The sequence below is a fragment of the Nannospalax galili genome, unplaced genomic scaffold (assembly GCF_000622305.1).
Source record: "Nannospalax galili isolate Female #2095 unplaced genomic scaffold, S.galili_v1.0 scaffold1077, whole genome shotgun sequence".
In the NCBI taxonomy this organism is placed as follows: domain Eukaryota; kingdom Metazoa; phylum Chordata; class Mammalia; order Rodentia; family Spalacidae; genus Nannospalax; species Nannospalax galili.
In genome coordinates this window covers 1,409,291-1,430,738 of record NW_008340429.1, presented here as the reverse complement: position 1 = coordinate 1,430,738, position 21,448 = coordinate 1,409,291, and the positions used below count along the sequence as shown (strand labels likewise).

General features: G+C 44.3%; 1 protein-coding gene across 1 annotated transcript; it reads left to right on the top strand.

The window, feature by feature from the left end:
• Nucleotides 1-54: 54 nt before the first annotated feature.
• Nucleotides 55-21,325, top strand: Hdac3 (histone deacetylase 3). Its single transcript, XM_008835506.3, has 15 exons — nucleotides 55-211; nucleotides 303-385; nucleotides 2,420-2,562; nucleotides 7,845-7,926; nucleotides 8,056-8,112; nucleotides 8,217-8,272; nucleotides 8,673-8,806; nucleotides 11,913-11,993; nucleotides 12,378-12,451; nucleotides 12,600-12,664; nucleotides 14,999-15,088; nucleotides 15,204-15,262; nucleotides 15,515-15,594; nucleotides 15,892-16,049; nucleotides 20,699-21,325. Exons 1-15 carry the CDS (start codon nucleotides 157-159, stop codon nucleotides 20,766-20,768), a joined length of 1,287 nt encoding a protein of 428 aa, XP_008833728.1. The 5' UTR covers nucleotides 55-156; the 3' UTR covers nucleotides 20,769-21,325.
• The last annotated feature ends 123 nt before the right edge of the window (nucleotides 21,326-21,448 follow it).

Below are 21,448 nucleotides of genomic sequence, written 5' to 3'. Positions count from 1 at the left end.
CGGAACGTACTGGGGGCGTGCCCTTGGAGAGGCGGGGCCAAGGCCGCCTTGTTCCGCAGAGGAGGCTGCGTGCTTGCGCAGCACGCACGGCGCGGGTGGGGCTGGCGACCAGCGGCGGGCGGGCGGCAGAGGCTCGGGGCCTGGTCCCCCAGCACCATGGCCAAGACGGTGGCGTACTTCTATGACCCCGACGTGGGCAACTTTCACTATGGTGAGAGGAGTGAGGGGCAGGGATGAGAGGTTTCGTGACAAGGGCTGCAACTCCAGGGGTGCGAACCGACCGACTCTCTTCTCACCCCCAGGAGCTGGGCACCCTATGAAGCCGCATCGGCTAGCCTTGACCCATAGCCTGGTCCTGCATTACGGTCTCTATAAGAAGATGATTGTGAGTCCTACCTCCTCTGCCGGGGTTTGGGGCTGGAAGCGAGCTGTAGCCTTAGGAGACTGAACGTAAGAGGTCCCATCTAGAGGTGGGGGAGCCGAATAGAAAACACAGAATATTTATTCCCTATATGCAGTGCGGTGATTGGGGTGGGGGCGGGGGCGGGTGACGTCCTCTGACTTAATGAGAGTTACATTTTAACCTCAGTCCGGCCTCCCTTTTAACTTGAGGGCACACTAGCCTTCTGCCTATGGTTAGTGGACACTTTGAAGACAGAAGATTTGTTCTTCTCCATCATCTTCTTTTATGTTTATTCCTTCTGCCATGTTGGGGATTGAACCCAGGGCTTCCCTATGCTAGGCAAGTGTTCTGCCACGTGACTACACCTCTAGGCCCTCTGTGTTTTGAAGGCCTGGGGATGAGGGTTGGGAGTATATGTTCGTGTGAGATTTACCCTTGATTCCCACCTCTCTTCCTCTGCACCTTTACCTGCAGAGAGCTAGAAAAACACTTGGGGACAGTTCTAGAGTCCTGTGTAGTTTGTGTAGAATAGGTGTCCTTGGAATTTGCTTTTCAATCTAGAATAGCTTTATATGGTTCTCTCCAACTCTCCATCTCCCATGTATACATGTGCTATTTGTCTCCAGCTTGGAATTTATAGCTGTGAAATGGAAAAATAGCATACCCAGCCCTTATGCACCGTGAAGGTGATTAGTCAACACCCATGATCCCCATGTTGCGGCACAGGCAGTGATTTGGGCATAGAAAAGACTGAGGTGATGTTAGTGCAGGAGTCTCTGAATCTCTTGAAATTGCATATGTGTCCCTGTATGCATTTTCTAGGAGAAAAAATGGTTTTCTTGCCCAGTTTTCAAATTGTTGTGTGAACCTCCACCTCTCCCCCCCACCAAGGATGATAAATTGGTTTTAGCCCTTTTGATTTCAATTAGGTTGTCATATATCTCATACATGTGATCACATGAATCTAGAGAAGAAGACAGAATCAGCTTAGGGGAAGAGAGAAGTATGGAGATCCAGGAACAGGGCAAATGGATCAGGGGTCAAAGTTGAGGTAGGAGAGGAAGTCCTTCCTCTAAAGGGAAGTAGTCTTTTGGAGTCTAGCTAATAGCCTCTTTTCTTTACTCATAGAATAACAATGAATTGAGGGTGAGAAGGTTGTTAGATGTGTTTTGGACAACAGTTTCCAGGGCTGGATTCAGTGTGAGTGGTCTCAGCCCTGTGACTGGCATGGCCCTGCCTAGGTTTGTTACCAAGTTTTGCACCCAAACTGGATCTTTTTTCCTCTCCTGGAATTGTCGAAGCAGTAATAAGACAATGTACCAAGAGAAGTGAAAGAGACTTTTATTCTTGGCCAAGAATAGAAGTGGGAGATAGACTTCTCAACTCCTGGGAAGCAAGAGATTATAGATATAGGGGTTGGCAAAATGGCCCAGCAGATAAAGATGCTTATCTGCAGGTCTGACAACCTGAGTTCAATCCCTGGAGCCCACATTGTGGAAGAAGAGAACTGACTCTGGCAAGTTGCCCTCTGACTTCTGTACTTGTGCCATGGCGCCATGGCACCATGACAAGCATGCCTCACATGCTAATAAAGAAATAAATAATGTAATAAATTTTTTAGATTAAGAACAAGTTATAGAGAATAAAAGAAATGAGCTGAGAGGGATAGACTAAAAAAGTGGAAGCATATTTATATTTTTTTTCTGGGAATAGGCAGAAAATTTCTGGGAATCAGGCACTACCACTTTTTTTTTTTTAAATTTATTTCCAGTTGTTTCCATGGCAATTGAAAATTGTCAGTGGTGCTGGGTAAGTCAAATGGGATTATAATGAAGTTAAGGCTTGTTTAGGCAGCCCTCTTGGGCCCAGACTCTTTCAACTGGTCCACCCGAGAGGAATTTCTGGCCTACAGGCATCCTGTCCTCAAAGATAAGCAAGTTTAGGGCAGGGTAGAAATTCAGCTAGGTCACCTAGTTAGTATTGGGGTAACAGCTTCATCTTGTGTCTCTTCCTAAGGTGTTCAAGCCATATCAGGCCTCCCAGCATGACATGTGCCGCTTCCATTCTGAGGACTACATTGACTTCCTGCAGCGTGTCAGCCCCACCAACATGCAGGGCTTCACCAAGAGCCTTAATGCCTTCAATGTGGGCGATGACTGGTGAGGGAAGAGTGAACTTTTGATGCCAGACCCTTCAGTGAGGTCTTGTAGCAGCAGTAGAATGATATGAAGGGAGCCTACTTGTCAGTGAATCATCATTCACTCATTATTAAGCAAATATTCAGTGGTCATTTGTTTTAGTCCAGTCCCTATGTTCTAGGTTAAGTACAAGGGATACAGTGATGAAAACTAATAACATTTTAGTATCATAGCTATGCTAAGTCCTGTGAAAGAAGTACTTGATTCAGAGTGTATACTTGACAGAATTATTTAGATTCAGGGTAGGATTGTTTTCTAGATGAAGTAATAGCAGTTGAGTTGAGATCTGAAACTTACTAGACAGCCTTACTTCATTTGTGTCCTCTTGTGTTACTTTATTTTAAAGTAAATCCCAGGCACCACATATATTTATCCATAAATATTGTATTATGTGTCTCTAAATGGTACTCTTCAAAAAATATCAATATCAAACCTAAAAATTAATAGTAGCTTGGAGCTGGAGAGATGACTCAATAGTTAAGAGCACTGGCTACTCTTGCAGAGGGCTCAGGTTCAGTTCCCAACACCCACATAGAGGCTAACAATCACTGGTAACTCCAGTTTCAGGTGATCCAATACCCTCCTCTGACCTCTGCAGGGATCGCAGGCATGTGGTACACTTACATGAAGGCAAAAAACTCATGTACATAAAATAAAAATACATAATATAATTTTTAAGAAATTAAACTAATAGTAAATTCAATCAAATATACAATCAGCATTCAAATCTCTGCATTTGTCTTATATACATATATACGTAACACGCTTTAAGTCAGGATCTAAACAAGGTACACATATTGCATTTGGTTGGTGTTTTTTAGACCTTAAACCTGTGTCTCCCCTTTGAATTTATTTCTTCAAGAAGCCAGGCTATTGATCCTATATGCAGGGTTTCCTACACTCTTACAATTTATTGAGTACTTTCCTGCTAGGTATCATACTGAGGGTTGCAAATACATTTAGTTAATTCTCATAGCAACACTGAAATGTAATAGTTCTTTTCCTGATATTACACATAAGTAAATGGAGATTTAGGCAAACATAAGAAGTTTAGTCTGAGACATCTAACTAGTGATTGGGAGTGGTAGGATTCAGTTCCTAAGCCCAGGGTTTTGTTTGTTTTGCTTTGAGACAGTGTCATGCCATATATCCCAGGCTGGCTTTGACCTTGTGATCCTGAAAATAAATTGCAACAGTGAATCTGCTACAATTTCTTGAATGCTGGAATTATAGTCTTGTGCTACCACACTTGGCTCAGAGCCCAGGTTTTTAAGCTACTTCCCTAATCTGTTTCACTGAAAGAGCCTAGTGATAGAAGCAGGCAGGGCTGTAGGGTAGAGGCCAATTTCTTAGGCTGTACTGAGCACCTTCCCACCCTGATCCCCATGCCTGCCTCACCTCAGGATGGAAATGTTCTTGACTCCATTCAGCCTCTTTAAGACCTTAGTCTTCTTAAAAAATATTTTATTTTATTTATTTATTTTTTAAAATATTTTATTTGTTTTTATTTTATTTTATGTGTATGCATGTATTGCCTGCATGTAGGTAAATGCACCCGTGTTGGGCAATGCCCAAGGAGGACAGAAGAGACTGTTGGATCCCCTGAAACTGGAGTTACAGACAGTTGTTAGCTGCCATGTGGGTTCTGGGAACCCAGGTCTTCTGCAAGAACAGTCAGTGTTCTTAAACGCTGAGCCATCTTTCCAGCCCCAAGACCTTAGTCTTTATACCTCCCCTGTGAAGCTCCTCCTCTTTAAAAAAAAAAAATTATTTTGTGTATGTTTGTGTGCGTGTGCGTGTGTATGTATATACACCTGCCTGTGGAAGCCAGAAGACAATGTTAGATTCCCCTGAAGTTGGAGTTACGGATGGTGATGAGCCACCTGATGTGGATGCTAGGAATGGAACTCAGATCCTTTACCAGAGGAGCGAGCACGTGCTCTTAACCCCTGAGCCATCTCTCCAGCCCTTTCTGCCTTTTTCTCTGTTTTTTTTTTTTTTAAAGACAGGAGTTTGCTATGTAGCCCTGGCTGTTCTTGAACTGGTGATCTTCCCATCTTAGCCTTCCAGTGCTAAAATTCCATGTGTGTGCCACCATGCTTGGCTTTCCAGGAATCCATTTATTTATTTATTTTATTATTTTATTTTACTTGAGACAAGAGTTTCACTATGTAGCCCTGGCTGGCCTGGAAGTCACAGAGATCCTCATGCCTCTGCCTCCCAGGTACTGGGATTAAAGGTATGCCTCACCATGCTCAACCTCATGGATCCTTTTCTTTAAATAAATTATTTTTATTTTTCATGTGTATGAGTGTATTACCTGCATGTGTGTAAGTGCACCCATGTCATTCAGTGCCTGCAAAGGTCAGTAGAGGGTGTTAAATCCCCTGGAACTGGAGTTATGGATGATTGTTAGCCTCCATGTGGGTACTGGGAACTGAACCCAGATCCTCTGCAAGACTAGCTAGTGCTCTTGACTGCTGAGCCATCTCTCCAGCCCCGTGAATTCTTTTTTGACCACAGTAGCCCTCAGAGATCTGTCCTGTACACACTGTGCTGCTTATTTGGTGTTGAGTCAGTTACCTGCTGTCTTGTACAGTCCTTGATTTTTCTTTATTGTTTCTGTTACTCACTTTGTGAGTCTGAAAATGCATTGTCAGCCCTTGGGCCACAGCTGGAGACCTCAAGATGTTCTTTGCACAGTTAGAGAATACTCCCTTTGTACCATTTGTGCTGTATCCATTACTCTATCAAACTTAAGTTATAGCTGTACCTGTCTATGCTCTGTGTTTCAGAGGAAGATCAGGGAATTTTCCTTTGTTTTAAAATTAATTTCTGATTGCTGCCTGGCATGATGGTTCATACCTATAGTGCCAGCTGAGAAGGCTGAGGCAGGAGGCTTGCCAGCCTGGGCTATAAGTGAAGTGAGACTCTGTCTCAAAGAACAGAACCCAAACAAAAATTAGGATTTTTAGAAAAGTAATCTAGTATTCATAGCCAAATAGTAATTTGGGGAGAAAAAAGCAATCCCAGGCCTACTCCACAGAAATCTCTCTTCCAAGTGGCAGCCTCTTTCTCCTTTATCTATTTTGGTGTTTGTTTTTAAATTTCAAAATAATAAAATTATTTTTCGATTATTACTACTGCTACTAATCTGTTATATTTAGATACCTACTATGTGCTAGGTACTGTTTTAAATGCTTTGCAGCCATTTGCTCATTTAAAATATTTTAAGGGTCTCCCTTTAGCCCCAGCTGGCCTGAAACTCACTATGTAGACCATGCTGGCCTTTGAGCTCACAGAGATCAGCCTGCCTCTGCCTCCTAAGCACTGGGATAAAAGGCATGCGCCACCATGCCCGGCCTAATATATTATTTTTTTAATGTGTATGAGTGTATTGTCTGTGTGTTGCAATGACTGCAGAGGTCAGAAGAGGGCATCAGGTGCCCTGGAACTGGAGTTACAGATGGTTGTTAGCTGCAGTGTGGGTCCTGGGAATCGAACCCAGGTCCTTTGCAAGAGCAGCCAGTGCCCTTAACCACTGAGCCATCTCTCCAGCCCATTTGTGCGCTCACGTGTGTGTGTGTGTGTGTGTGTGTGTGTGTGTGTCTGTCATTCCTTAGGGGTGTGTGTCATTCCTTAGGGGCTGTCCAGACAGAGTTTTTCATTGGCCTGGAACTTGCTAGTCTAGGCTGGCTAGCCAACAAGGCCCATAGATCTTTCTTCCTAGAGCCGAGGTTAGAAGCACAAGACACCACACCTGGCCTTTTACAGGGTTCTGGGGATTGAACTCAGGTTCTTGTGTTTACAAAGCAAGTACTGTACTGACCAAGCCATCTTCCCAACCCCTAGGTGTCAATGTTATCTGATAGCACATCCCAGGGTACAGAATATTTCCTTTACAAATGTGGAGTAGTTAGTTCCCACTCTACCTTAGCTCCAAGAAACTACTGATCAGATCTCTATCCTTATAGTTTGTCTTTTCCAGAATGTTATATAAATGGAATCATTTGTCTGGTTTTAGGTCTGGCTTAGGTCTTCTCTTTTTATAAAAAATGAAGGTGGTACTCATTATAATTGATATGTGGTCTATAGAGTCAACAGTGAGCTAAAGGTTTTCCATTACCTCATTGTTATTATTGCACATAAATAGGAATGCAGTTCTTTCTTTAAAATGTGTGATTATAAGGGATGTTATTGAACATTATGTTAAAGCATGGTATACATAGAAGCCTCCTAAGATTTTTTTTTTAATTAAAAAAAAATTTTATTTATTTTTATTTTTTTGGGTATGTGTATACTGCCTGCAAGTATGTAGGTGCACCCATGTTGTGGAGGCCAGAAGAGGGCATCAGATTCCCCTGGAACTGCAGTTACCAACAGTTGTTAGCTACCATGTGGATTCTGTAAATCAAACCTGAGTCCTTTGCAAGAGCAGCCTGTGCTCTTAACCACTGAAGCTCTCTCCAGCACATAATTTCTTATTTTTTTTTAAAAATATTTTATTTATTTTATGTGTATGCCTGTATTGCCTTCATGTAGGTAAGTGCACCCATGTTGTGCAATGCCCGTAGAGAACAGAAGAAACTGTCTGATCCTCTGAAACTGGAGTTATAGACAGTTGTTAACTGCCATGTGGGTGCTGGGATTCAAACCCGGGTCTTCTGCAAGAACAACCATTGTTTGTAACTGCTGAGCCATCTCTCCAGCCCATAACTTCTTAATTTTTAAATTTCATGTGTATGAGTGTTTGGTATCTATGTAAGTGCACATAGTGCATGCAATGCCCATGGAGGCCAGAAGAGGGCATCAGATCTCCTAGAACTGGAGTTAGGGTCCATTTTATGGACAGTTATTAACCACCATGGGGATGTTGGAAACCAAATCTGGGTCCTCTGTAAGAGCAGCCACTCCTTTTAACTGCTGAGCTATCTCTCCAGCCCCATAGAAGCTTCTTATAATAAACAGAGCTTCTTTTTTTAATCTCAATTTACTTTTTATTGTATACTCAAGAACCCAGAAGCTGTTTGCTTTTCTTCTGACTGTTGTACATTATTATACTTCTTGTTCTCTGCTTTGCTCATTATGTGATTTGGTCCAAATCTTTGTTGAATGGATTTGTAGATAGTTTTAGGTGTGTAGGAGGGGACCAGAGGGCTGTTGGACAGTGGTAACTGGAGGAGTCTGAGCTGGGAGGGAGATGGACAAAGGTGAGGGTTCTAATTCCCCTTTTTTTTCTGAAGCCCAGTGTTTCCCGGGCTCTTTGAGTTCTGTTCCCGTTACACAGGCGCATCTCTGCAAGGAGCAACCCAACTGAACAACAAGGTGACGTAGCCCTGAGTCCTGTTCCCCTTTTTTGTGGGTCTCCAGATTCAGGACACTAGCTCTGACCCTGAGAACCCAGCTTCAGGGGTGAGCAAGAAGAATACTGTGAATTGGTTATTTATCTTTCAGATCTGTGATATTGCCATTAACTGGGCTGGGGGGCTACACCATGCCAAGAAGTTTGAGGTAAGGATATGATGGGGAAGACTATGGCTAGGTGGTCAGAATGGCAGTAGGGGGTCAGTGGGTGGAGGAATCGTTCCTCTGTTTATAAAAGTGTTTCCCCCTAGGCCTCTGGCTTCTGCTATGTCAATGACATTGTAATTGGCATCCTGGAGCTGCTCAAGTGAGTATCCCAGGGGGAGATGGGGAAACTTGTGAAACTGGGCTGAAGAGGTCCCTCAGGCTTGCCCTATCCCCAGCCCTTACCCTTACCTTTTTCCTCCACTGGCATCTCCCAAATTCTTTTGATGTTTTCCTCATGCTGCTTCTTCCATGGCTCTGCTTTACATTCCCTGCTGCCTGCTCACATTTCAGCCTTCTCTGCACTTCCCTCTCCTGTCTCTGCCTCCAGGCTGAAGCCCAGGGCTGCCTGGAAGAAATTGGTTGGATGAGGTTTCAGGTGTCTTGGCCAGAAGCAGACTCTAAATAATTCCAGACCTTGTGTTAGACAGGACATGATATGGGGGTTGAGGGTTGGGGGGCGGTCACCTCTTCCTCAGACCATGGCTTTGTCCTCACACCAGGTACCACCCTCGGGTACTCTACATTGATATTGACATCCACCATGGGGATGGGGTTCAGGAAGCCTTCTACCTCACTGACCGAGTCATGACTGTGTCCTTCCACAAGTATGGAAATTACTTCTTCCCTGGCACAGGTAGGGAAAAAGGATTACTTCCATCTTTGTCCCCTGAGTTCTTGTTTTGCTCTGTAGCCCAAGCTGGCCTTGAGCTCAGGATCCTCTGTAATCAGCATGCTGAACTATGGGATTATAGGCATGTGCCACTACAACTGGTTATCCCCCAGCTCTTTGCCATGACTGATTCCTTAGCTTTGCTGTTCTGCAGTAGTATGTTCCCTCTTCAGAGAAGTCTTTCTGATTACTCCATTCAGATATCTCGCCCTGTCTGTTTTTCTCAGTACCCACTGCCAGTTGCATTTATTGTAATTTTTTTTAAATTCTTCATCATGTACCCTCCAAAATATGAGCTTGGTGGGGTTTTCATTTGTTCTAGTCATTGCTGTGTCCCCTGTACCTAGATTACCTCCTAGCTCACAGAAGTGCCTCAAAAATATGTGTTGATGGGGCTGGAAAGATGGCTCAGTGGTTAAGAGCACTGACTGCTCTTGCAGAGGACTTGGGTTTGATTCCCGGCACTCACATGGCAGCTACGAACCATCCTTAACTCCAGTTCCAGGGGAATCTGAAGCCCTCTTCTGACCTATGCGCATTGTACAACATGAGTGCATGTGCTGGATAGTTTTAGTGTCGACTTGACACACCTGGGTTGAGGGAGCCTCAATTGGGGAATTGTCTCCGTTGGGCTGGCCTGTGGCCATGTCTGTGGGGCATTTTCTTGATTGTTGAGTGATGTGGGAGGGCCCAGCCCATAAGCAGGGGTCCTCCGTGGCCTGTGCTCCAGCTCGTTTCCAGGTTCTTGCCCTGAGTTCCTACCTTGGGCTCCCTGATGAACTGCGACCGGGAGATGTAAGCTGAATAAACCCTTTCCTTCCCAAGTTGGCCTTGGTCAGAGTATTTTGTCACAGCAATGGAGAAACAAACTATGACAGTAATTGGTACCAGAGAGTGGTATATTGCTGTGACAGACCTGACCTTGGTGTTTTGGGGAGGACTGTGGAAGTGTTTGGAACTTCGGGCTGAAAAGCCATTGTGTGCTCAGAGTTTGTTGCTGTGGACTTTGGAACAGTTATGCTGAGAGTTGTAGATGATGGAGGCCTGGCTTGTGAAGCTTCAAAGGGAAGCGGAGACTATCAGGGCTGTTTGTGTGAGATTTTGGATTGAGAATTGTGGGTTCTGGTCAGCTGGGGCTGAAGACTCAGCTGTGATTAAGAAGAAACCAGAACCTGACGCAAAATCTTTGCTTTACTGGGACAATTGATGCTGGTTAGCTGGGGCTGAAAAATCAGCTGTAAGTAACAAGAGACTGCATCACTGAGGTGAAGTCTTCTGGGAGCTATTTCCTCAGGGTCAGCACACAGAGGGGATCCAAGCCTCTATCCCACGCTGGAAGCAGGACTTGGTAATGTGTAAGAGTCTCCTGCATGGTTCTGGTGTTGAAAGCATGAAGGGGTCACAGAGAACAGCTGAGGCTTGGCATACAGAGGCCAGGAAAGGCCATTGGTGAAAGTGCAGCTCAGTTGCAGTTAAGACCCCAGATTGAAGGGGTCGTGGAGAGAATCTGAGGCTTTGCACCCAGAGAGGCAAGAAGAGGCCATCGGTGAAGGTGTAGCCTCAGTTTCAGTAGAGACCCCAGCTTTTTGGAGTTGCCAGGACCGTGGGACGACCACCAAGGACTGCAGTAAGTGTGGAATGGAGCTGGCCTGGGTCTGAGAGACGAGCTGTTTGTGCTGTGGATGGCAGAGTCAGAGACGTGGAGCTGCCAGAACCCTTTGGAGGCCAGAAGATCATGAGTGAATCCCAGATGTCCAGCCTTGAGCTACTTTGCTGGACTTTGGTTTTGCTTAGGTGTGCCCGATTCTTCCCTTTGAAATAAGACAGTGCTTGTTTTGGATTTTACAGAAGCCCACCCACAGTTGAGACTTTTAAAAGAGACTACAGACTTTCTTCTTCTTTTTTTTTTTTTTTTTGAGACAAGGTCTCCCTGTAGCCCCAGCTGTCCTAGAACTCACTATGTAGACCAGGCTGGTGTTGCACTCACAGAGATCCACCTGCCTCTGCCTCCCAAGTGCTGGGACTACAGGCGTGTGCTACCACGCCCGGCCGAGACTATGGACTTTTAAGTGTTTGGGTTTTTTAAGGACTGTGGAGTTTTTAAGGTTTTACTGTCTTTTGTGATATCAATGTTAACACCATATCTTGGGGACAAATATTGGAAAGCTTATGGTTTAATAGTGATTGTTTGTGTGTCAAGTTGACAAGGGTCAATTGTGCTGGATAGCTTTAGTGTCAATGATACACCTGGGTTGAGGGAGCCTCAATTGGGGAATTGCCTCCATTGGACTGGCCTGTGGCCATGTCTGTGGGGCATTTTCTTGATTGTTGAGTGATATGGGAGGGCCCAGCCCACTGTGGGTGGTGCCACCCCTGGGCAAGTGGGCCTGTGTTGGATAAGAGAGCAAGCCGAGCAGGGGCCAGGGGAGCAAGCCAGTAAGCAGCGTTCCTCCATGGCCTGTGCTCCAGCTCCTGCTTCCAGGTTCCTGCCCTGAGTTCCTACCTTGGGTTCCCTGATGAACTGCAACCTGGGAGATATAAACTGAATAAACCCTTTCCTCCCCAAGTTGGTATTGGTCAGAGTGTTTTGTCACAGCAATGGAGAAACAAACTTAAGACGGTGCACTCACATACATGCAAGCAATACACTCATACACATAAAACAAAAAATATTTTTTAAAAATGTGTTGAATTGCATGTGGTGGCTTATGTTTATAATCCCAGCAGACAGGTTCAAGAGGCTGAGGCAAGAAGATTGCCATAAGTTAGGTGACAGCCCAGGCTGCATAGCCAGAGTCTGTCTCAAAAAAAGAAACCAAACAAAAAATTTTGAGCCAAGCATGGTAGCATTTACCTATAACCCTAGCAATAAGGAGGCTGAGGCAGGAGAATTAGGAGTTCAAAGCCAGCCTGGGTAGCATAGCAAGTTCCTGGTCAGCCTGGGTTATATAGCAAAACCCTGTGTTGAATAAATGCAAGTTGCTGGAGACTTAGCATATGGTGGTCATAGAAGGAACAGCTGGGTTATAGAAACTTCTCATGCATGGTTGCTACGCTCACTGTTATATAGGTGACATGTATGAAGTCGGAGCAGAGAGTGGCCGTTACTACTGTCTGAATGTGCCCTTACGGGATGGCATCGATGACCAGAGTAAGTACTGTCATCTTCTCCCTGCTCACCTTGCCCCTTCTTTTTCTCTTTCAATTAACCTCTTCTGCCTGGTATTGTCTACTGTTGGGCGTGTCCTTAAGGATGAGTGGCCTTCAGAGGGACCATGAACCCCTGGAATTTGTATACAACATATAATGTGTATGATGTGTATATGCATTTTTTTTTCCCTGGGAAAGGGGTCATTAGCTTTCATCAGTCACTCATAGCAGTTTGTGACACCCTCTGGAAGTTCAGAACCAGTAGTTGGTTCTGTGGGTTGCCCCTTTCCTGGGCTACATGCTCTCTCAACCCCCTTTTTCCTTTTGTTCCCTGTCTCCCCATCCCCTTGGGGTGCCAGGTTGCCTACCTTTGGCCCTCTCCCAGGTTACAAGCACCTTTTCCAGCCAGTCATCAGCCAGGTAGTGGACTTCTACCAACCCACGTGCATTGTGCTCCAGGTTAGTCCGTTAGTACCTCAAGAGGGCTTGCCTGGGTTTGGGGGAAAAGACTGGGAAGAATAAGTTCCCTAAGTTGGTGAGAGAAGGGAAGTAGAGGACTCTGATGTTCTGATCATTTATGTTGCTATCTGGGGTTTGCTTTTTGCAGTGTGGAGCTGACTCTCTCGGCTGTGATCGATTAGGTTGCTTCAATCTCAGCATACGAGGACATGGGTGAGACTTGCTTTTCTTTTTCTCCTGAGGGTTTTTTTTTCTTTTTTTCGTTCTTTTTTTTAAGATTTATTTATTCCTGTACGCATGCACACAAACAAAATAAAAGCCTTATGAAGGGGGGCATCTTAGTCTTCACTAATGTCTTAGTTAAAAAACTAAGACAGGGTAAAATAGGGAATCTACTTTTTTTTTTTTTGTCTTTTTGAAACAGGGTCTCCCTGTAGCCCCAGCTGTCCTGGAACTCACTATGTAGACCAGGCTGGACTTGAACTCACAGAGATCCGCCTGCCTCTGCCTCCCAAGTGCTGGGACTACAGGCGTGCGCCACCACGCCCAGCTGGGAATCTACTTTTAAATTTTATTATTTTTGGTTCTTTTTGAGACAAGGGTTGGTCTTACTGTGTGGCACAGGCTGACCATAAACTTGTGATCCTCTGCCTCAGCCTCCTAAATGCTGGGATCACTAGTGTGGGTCATCCATACCTGGCTTTGAACTTTATTACAGATCAATAACCACACCTGACTTGGGAATTTACTATAGATAGCATGATCTGGAAGGGGTTTTCTGAGAAGGTGAAATGAGAGCTGAGACCTGGAGGCTCTGAAGGAGTGAGCCATAAAAGGAGCAGAGAGCATTCTCTTCTAAGCAGTGAGAAGGGCCCAGGAAAGCCTGAGATCCAAAAGAGCTGCTGTCTTGAAAGAGAGGAAATAAAACAAGTGAGGCCAGAGCACTGGGAACAAAGCTTGATGCTCTGTAGCCCATGGTGAGGTGCTAGATGCTGGGCATGTTGAGATTATGCAAACCTGTTAGATCCTGGTATGGGTTTGAATTACATTTGCAAATGGTGAAAAGCTGTTGGGAGGATGTTAAGCAGGGAAGTGACATGGTCCAGTGTGTTTATAATAACTGTTTTGACTTCTGAATGAGGAAGAGTCTGGGGTGGGAGTAGGGAGATGGGATAGGTAGTGGGAAGGCCATTAGGAAGCCATTAACACTATCTGGGCAGGAGATGTGCTGATGGAGAGAAATAGGGAGTATGGGGGTGTATCTTGAAGACTAGAACTGACAGCCTGGCTGAGGCACTGATGAGAGTAGTTGAGTAGCAGATAAGGTGCCAGGAATAGTGTTGCACAAGATAGAAGTGAGGGTGTGCTTACTTGAAAATTTTCATTGAAACACAAAATATTAAAGTATATTAATCTTTTTTTTAAAAAAAATGATTTATTCCTGCTGGGTATGGTGGCGCACGCCTGTAGTCCTTCCGCCTGCCTGGCAGAGGCAGGCAGATCTCTGTGAGTTCAAGGCCAGCCTGGTCTACATGGTAAGTTCCAGGACAGCTGGGGCTACAGGGAGACCCTGTCTCAAAAAGACAGAAAAAAAAAACAAAAAAAAAAAAAGATTTATTTTGGGGCTAAATAGATGGCTCAGCGGTTAAGAGCGCTGACTGCTCTTGCAGAGGACCTGGGTTTGATTCCCAGCACCCACATGGTGGCTACGAACCATCCTTAACTCCAGTTCCAGGGGAATCCGAAGCCCTCTTCTGATTTCTGTGGTGTTGCATGACACGGGTGCACTCACATACATGTAGGCAATACACTCATACACATAAAAATAATAAGATACTAAAAAAAAAAACTGATTCATTTTTATTCATGGCTATGTATGTGTGGGAGTGACTGCAGAGGCCAGAAGAGGGCATCAGATCCCCTGGAACTGGAGTTGGAGGAAGTTGTGAGCTTCTTGGAATGGGTGCTGGGAACTGAACTCAGGTCTCCTCTAGAGTAGCAGTAAGTGCTTTTAACCTCTGAGTCACCTCTCCAGCCCCTAGAGTATACTAATCTTAAGAGTACAGCTAAGGCACTCAGGGATAGCTCAGTGGGTAAAGTGCTTGCTGTATAAACATGAGGACCTAAATTTGATCCCCAGAACACATGTAAAAAAGCCAGGTGCAGTGGCACAGACTTGTAATTCCAGTGCTGGGGAGGCAGAGATAAGAGGATTCATGGGGCTCAGTGGCCAGCCAGCCTAGCCTGCTTGGGAAGTTCTAGGCTGGTGAGAGACCCTGTCTCAAAACAAAGTGGATAGAGCCTTCAGAACAACTGAGGTTGTCTTCTGGCCTCACAGTGCCTACACACATACATGCACACACACCTGAACACACACATGCACCTGCATATACATGAACATGGAGACATACACACACAGTACAACTCAGTGAATTCTACCCTCCAGATCATGATAATAGAACATTTGTCATTCTCTTTGTTCCTTTTCAAGGAATACTTAGGGTTGTATGTCTTGGCTCCATCCAGTCCTCTGGTTCCTTTTAACAGAGAATGTGTGGAATATGTCAAGAGCTTTAATATTCCTCTACTGGTACTGGGTGGTGGTGGCTATACTGTTCGGAATGTTGCCCGCTGCTGGTGAGTACTCTCCATTTCCTCCTCCTTTGTGGCCCACTGTGGATTCTCTGAGATAAGATGGGTGGTCCCTGCAACCCATATGGTCATCCCAACCCCCTCTGCTTCCTGGTTTCAGGACATATGAGACCTCACTACTGGTAGAAGAGGCCATCAGTGAGGAGCTTCCCTACAGTGGTAAGAGCTACCCTACAACACCCCCACAACAGGAGTCATTCACCAGCCTCAAGAATGACCTTGTATGAAGGAAGATGAGATGTTGGACATTCTCAGAGCTCTGCAGACTAAACCCCTGGGCTCGGAGCAGAGCAAAGATTAGGCAGAGGACCAGGATGGGGAAGGGAGATCTGGAATTCCTGGGACCTTCCTATATGAGTCTGAGCCACACTTCTAGTGAATCCTCTCTCCCAATCCCTTCTCTTCTCCAAGAATACTTCGAATACTTTGCCCCGGACTTCACACTCCATCCAGATGTCAGCACTCGCATCGAGAATCAGAACTCACGCCAGGTCAGCACCTTCAGAAGCTGGACAGAACAGTGAAGCTCAGGAGAGGTCCAGGAAGTAGGAAGTAGGAGAAAGCAGGAGAAGGAAGTTCTGAGCTGTCAGGGTCACTGCTATCATCTGGGAGGAAGCCCAGGATAAAGTAGAGGCAGTTGGGTTGGTCAGCAGGGACAGTTATCAATTGGGGATCTGAAGTTAAAGTACTACTAAGTTTAAAACCAGGATGGTCAGGGTGGAAGGCAGCTAGAAGGGCAGATGCCCTGGGAATCAGTTAGGAGCTACTCAATCTCTCCTCTCAACCAGTATCTGGACCAGATCCGCCAGACAATCTTTGAAAACCTGAAGATGCTGAACCATGCACCTAGTGTCCAGATTCATGATGTTCCAGCGGACCTCCTGACCTATGACAGGACTGATGAAGCTGATGCAGAGGAGAGAGGTCCTGAGGAAAACTACAGCAGGTCTGGGCTAGGGACTTAAGAGCAGGCAGTTCTCAGACTTGCCCAAGAGGCTTCTAAGTGAAAAAGTAAATTCAAAGACACTACTTCATTTGTCTCTAGCTTACCTTCTTTAGGCTACAAGTTTTCTACTCTTTTTTTGTTTTTGTTTTCTTGGTCTTTTTGAGACAGGGTCTCCCTGTAGTCCCAGCTTGCCTGGAACTTGCTCTAACTCGAAGAGATCCACCTGCCTCTTCTTCCTGAATGCTAGGATTAAAGGCATGTGCTACCATGCCCAGCTTTTTTTTTTTTGGAGACGGGTCTCACTCTATAACCTTGGCCTGGGCCTCCCTATGTAGATGAGGCTGGCATAGAAACCCCAGCACCTCATTTTGTGTTTTCATTAATTATTTTTGTTTTTTTTCATTTTTGGAATTTTTGAGACAGGGTCTCCCTGTAGCCATAAGTGACCTGGAACTCACTATGTAGACCAGAGGCGGGGGTTAAACCCAGAGATCCCCCTGCCTCTCTCTGCCTCCCGAATGCTAGGATTAAAGGCATGTGCTACCATGCCCAGCTTTTTTTTTTTGGAGACGGGTCTCACTCTATAACCTTGGCCTGGGACTCCCTATGTAGATCAGGCTGGCCTAGAACTCCCAGAGATCTGCCTGCCTCTACCTTCCAAATTCTGAGATTAAAGATGTTCTTCAACACACCTGGCCTCTTTTTGACATTTTTAACGGCAAAAATGCATATTTATTGAAAATATTTTAAACAGCATCAAAATATGTTGTTTGCTTTCATATATTCCTATTCCCAGAATCTTTCCATGGAAGTACCTCTATTAGTAGTTTGATTTATGTCTTTTTTTGTTTGGTATTTGAGACAGGGGTCTCCCTGTAGCCCCAGCTGGCCTAGAACTCACTATGTAGACCAGATTAATAACCTCGATCTTATAGAGATCCCTCTGCCTTTGCTTCCTGAGTGCTGGGATTAAAAGTGTGCACCACTATGCCTGGCTCAATTTATGTCTTTTTTGATTAGACCATTTTGTATAGATTACAAGAATTCTTCTGGGGCTGGAGAAATGGCTTATCTGTTATGAGCACTGGCTACTCTTGCAGAGGACCTGGGTTCAGTTTCTATCTCTGACATGGTGACTAACAACCATCCATAACTTCAGTTCTAGGGGATCTGACACCCTCTTCAGGCCTCTTCAGGCATTGCATACATGTGGTGCACTTGACCATACATGCAGGCAAAGCATTCATACACATAAAAATATAAATAAGTAAATAATATTTCTACATGCACATATTAAATGCACACATGACTTTTAAATGACTTTTGTTTATGTAGATTTTTTTTTTCCTGATGCTTTTGAGACTGGGTCTTGCTATATAGCCCCAGTTGGCCTTGAACGCCAATGATCTTCCTGCCTTGGCCTCCTAAGTCCTGGGATTATAGATAATACATCATTGTACTGTTTCTGTAGTTTTTGTTAATACAAGTTACAATTTATATTTGCCTCATTTATTATTTATTTATTTATTTATTTATTTATTTATTTATTTATTTATTTTTGGTCTTTTTTGAAGCAGGGCCTCCCTGTAGCTCCAGCTGTCCTGGAACTCACTATGTAGACCAGGCTGGCCTTGAACTCACAGAGATCCGCCTGCCTCTGCCTCCCAAGTGCTGGGACTATAGGCGTGCGCCACCACGCCCGGTATTTGCCTCTTTTAAAAGAAGTAAGATATATTTCCATGTCAATATATATGTATAGATTAACTTCAATATTTTATCAATTATATAATATTCTATTGTGTGGTGATACCATAACTTAATCAGTTATCAACTCATGGATATGTACATTACTGCCATGCCCCATCTGTTTTTTGGTAGCTGTTAACAATTGTAAAGAGTGTGACAGTGAACTTCTTATGTGTACATCTTGGCTGCTGCTTTGAGTGGGTTAGATTTCTAGAATTGTTACTCTTAGGTCAAAAGATGTATGCAGTGAAACTTTTTATATTTTCTGCCAAATTGCCTTCCAAAAAGTCTCTAGTGGTTTATTTAGATTCTTGTCAGCATTTTACTCAGTCTTTCTGAGTACTGACCTGAACAGGGTTCAGGGTATAGGGTTCTTAGATTCTTTGTTCTGCTTACTTTTCCAGGTTTGAGAATATAAGTATTGTGGGTTTTTTTGTTGTTGTTTGGTTTTTTTCTTGGTCTTTTTGAGACAGGGTCTCCCTGTAGCCCCAGCTATCCTGGAATTCACTGTGTAGACCAGGCTGTCCTTGAATTCACAGAGATCTGCCTGCCTCTGCCTCCTGAGTGCTGGGACTAAAGGCATGCACCACCACGCCTGGTTGTTCTTTTTTTTTTTTTTTTAAATAGCCTTTATCTTTTGAGGTCTGTATTGAAGTATTTGTAGATGGAATGAAATAGGGGTAGAGAAAGACTGGGATAGCATTTTTGTTTTGTTAATTCTTGAACAAAGTTTTCTGGAAAATAAAGGGAAAGGACCACAGGATCCTGAAGGGCTGAAAAAAGATACACAGTGGAGAACAAATTTCCTTAACAGACAGGGACCACCAGAGTTAATACTTGCAGGACACTTGGTGCTGCTACTGTACAGTATTTGAGGTTGCAACTGGCTCTGCTGCAGTCTTGGATGGCTTTCTCAGCTCCTTCTAGAATCTGCATCTGGGTCATTGACCTCTGGCTTATCCATCTCTCTCCCCTGGACCTGGTCTTCACTATTTGGGACTTCTTAGTTCTGACCTCCATGGATAGCCCCTTGTTCCCTGGGTAAAGAGGTGTCTAACTGGCTGGGCACCATGGTGCATGCTTTTAATCCCAGCACGGAGGAGACAGAGGTGGAGGCAGAGGTGGGTGGGTCTCTGTGGGATCAAGACATGGAGGCTAACTTGGTCTACATAGCAAGTTTGAGGCCAGTTGGGCGACAGGGAGACAGTTTCAAAAAACAAGCAAACGAAATCAGAAAAATCTAACCCTCTGGTTCAGGGCTTCTTTTAATTATCACTGCTTCTCCAGGTCTTTAAACCCGACTTCTAGAAATTGATTTTATTGTCTTACTGAGTTTGGCAACACCTGATTTTAAGTTCTTTTTGTCTAGGTTTGGCTTTTTTTCTATAGTTCTATGCTGACATATGATCCTAGTCTCTACTCAACCAGCAGAAGCCTCTTCCTGCCTGTTTCTTAGCCCTACCTCACTGTCAGACCACCCACTGACTTCCTGTTCTTTGATACCTATAGCTGTATCTTACATATGACTTGCAGAGTAGCAATAATGAGTTACCACTTTTGTGGTTTGCCAAGCTCCAGGCTCTATACTAAATACTCGATGATACAAAACACAAACCATCGTGTTCTCTTTCTGTTGCCATTAGACAACTCTTAAGAGGTAGCTCTTATCCTCAGATTACCACAGGAGGAATGCAAGGCTCAGAGAGGTTACCTAACTTTTCTAGGGTCCTAGGAAAGTTAAATATTAGGGCTGAAATTCAATCCCAACTGACTGACTTCACACTTTTCACCCTGGGCACTTAGAGGTAATAAAGAGATGGCTCACCAAGGTGACAGGGCCTTGTCAGGCTTAGTTCTTTAGCTTTTTTGGTGACCTCAATTCTCTTTCAGAAAATAGTTTTTCAAAATGAAATAAACCAGTGTTGATATATGTTGCGTCCTCGCTACTGAGTTATAGCATCATGACATCATGTCAATCTTCTGTTTCTACCTCTCCTTCCTTTCTCTTGTATTTAGAAGAAGAAATCCTTTTTTGTTTTTGGTCTTTTAGAGAGAGGGTCACCCTGTAACTACAGCTAGCCTGGAATACTATGTACACTATGAAGACCACACTGGCCTGGCCTTGATCTCAGAGATTGACCTGCCTCTGCCTCCTGAATACTGGAATTAAAGGCCTGTGGCACCACACCAAATAAGAAATCCAATTTTTGACCACGGCTTGAAAAAGGTCCTACATGCTGAAACTTACCTAGCTTGACAGGGAACTCACTATATAGACCAGACTGGCCTCTGCCTCTGCCTCCTGAGTGCTGGAATTAAAGGTGGTGCCACCATGTCTGGCTTGTAACTGTTGTCTGCCCATATGACCCCCAGCAGTCCTGGCCTTCTCATCTTTCTGAACTAGATCAGTTTCCTTCAACCTTACAATTTCTGTGCTTGGTTTTCTTGTAGTTTGGAGGGATTTTCATGAGATCTTTGCCTGACCAGCTTCTTTGTAGAATTTGGCTCTTTCATTCTTAGAACAACCAGCCATTCCTGACGATTTTATGTGAAATGTCATCCTTTTGTTCACCACATAGTCATGTCACTTTAGTTCATTATTCATAAAACTCTCCACTATTTGAAATTATTGTATTTATTCATTTGCTTTGTTATCACTGGACTCATTAGGTAAACCTGAGCAGCTTTATGGAAACCTTGTCTGGCTGATTCACTACTGTTTGCTAAGGCCTATGCAATGCTTGACACAGAGGAGTCTCTGAGTGTTTATTGAATGTGTGAATCCTAGCAGCAGGACAAAAGGAGGAATGGTTCTCTAATAGAAAACTGGCTTTGGAGATGGTGCTGGGAGAAAAATGAAAATTGGAGAGTGGGTTCCTGATCTCTCTCTGCTTGCTTTACAGGCCAGAGGCACCCAATGAATTCTATGATGGAGACCATGACAACGACAAGGAAAGTGACGTGGAGATTTAAGAGCAGTGTGGGATGCTATGTCCCAAGGAATTCCTTTTCACTTCTGATTGGGTGGGAAGGAAAGTATGACTCCTCCAATCCTGAACGGGTAGCCCCTGGGGCTTTTAGGAGCTCTGGAGAAGGGTTTGGAGATCACATGTGCCCCTATTTTTTCTCTTTACCACAGCCTGATGATGGTACCTATTAGAGATAAGACAGGGACAAGGATAGCCGTCCTAGAACATTATGGTCAGTGAGCCCTAGAGGCCATTCCCCAGCCCATCTGGATGGACCCTTATTTAATCCTTCCTTCCTTTCAACTCACTTTTAAGGGGATGAAAAGGTTGACAGGACTGAGGTTGCCTCTGACTTCTTCCTTGGTTCCCCTACAGTTCTTGCTTCTAGGGAAGGTGAACACAGCATTAGGGGGAGGGGGTTCAGACTCCCTGATACCCTAATTGTAGATGAAAGGCAGTTTTAAGTAGGGGGAGGATGTAGAAGTGTCCTACTCTAATTCTGGCTTTATGTCCATTTTACCACTGTTTTTATCAAATAAACCAATTGGTATTTTTTGTACATTTCTGGGAATTTTAATTCTTGTATGAAGGGAGAGGGAAATAGAGATGATAATGTATATAATAAAATCATTAACATTCATTTAGTACTTTATAATAGCCCCTGTGTATGCATTCTACATGGAT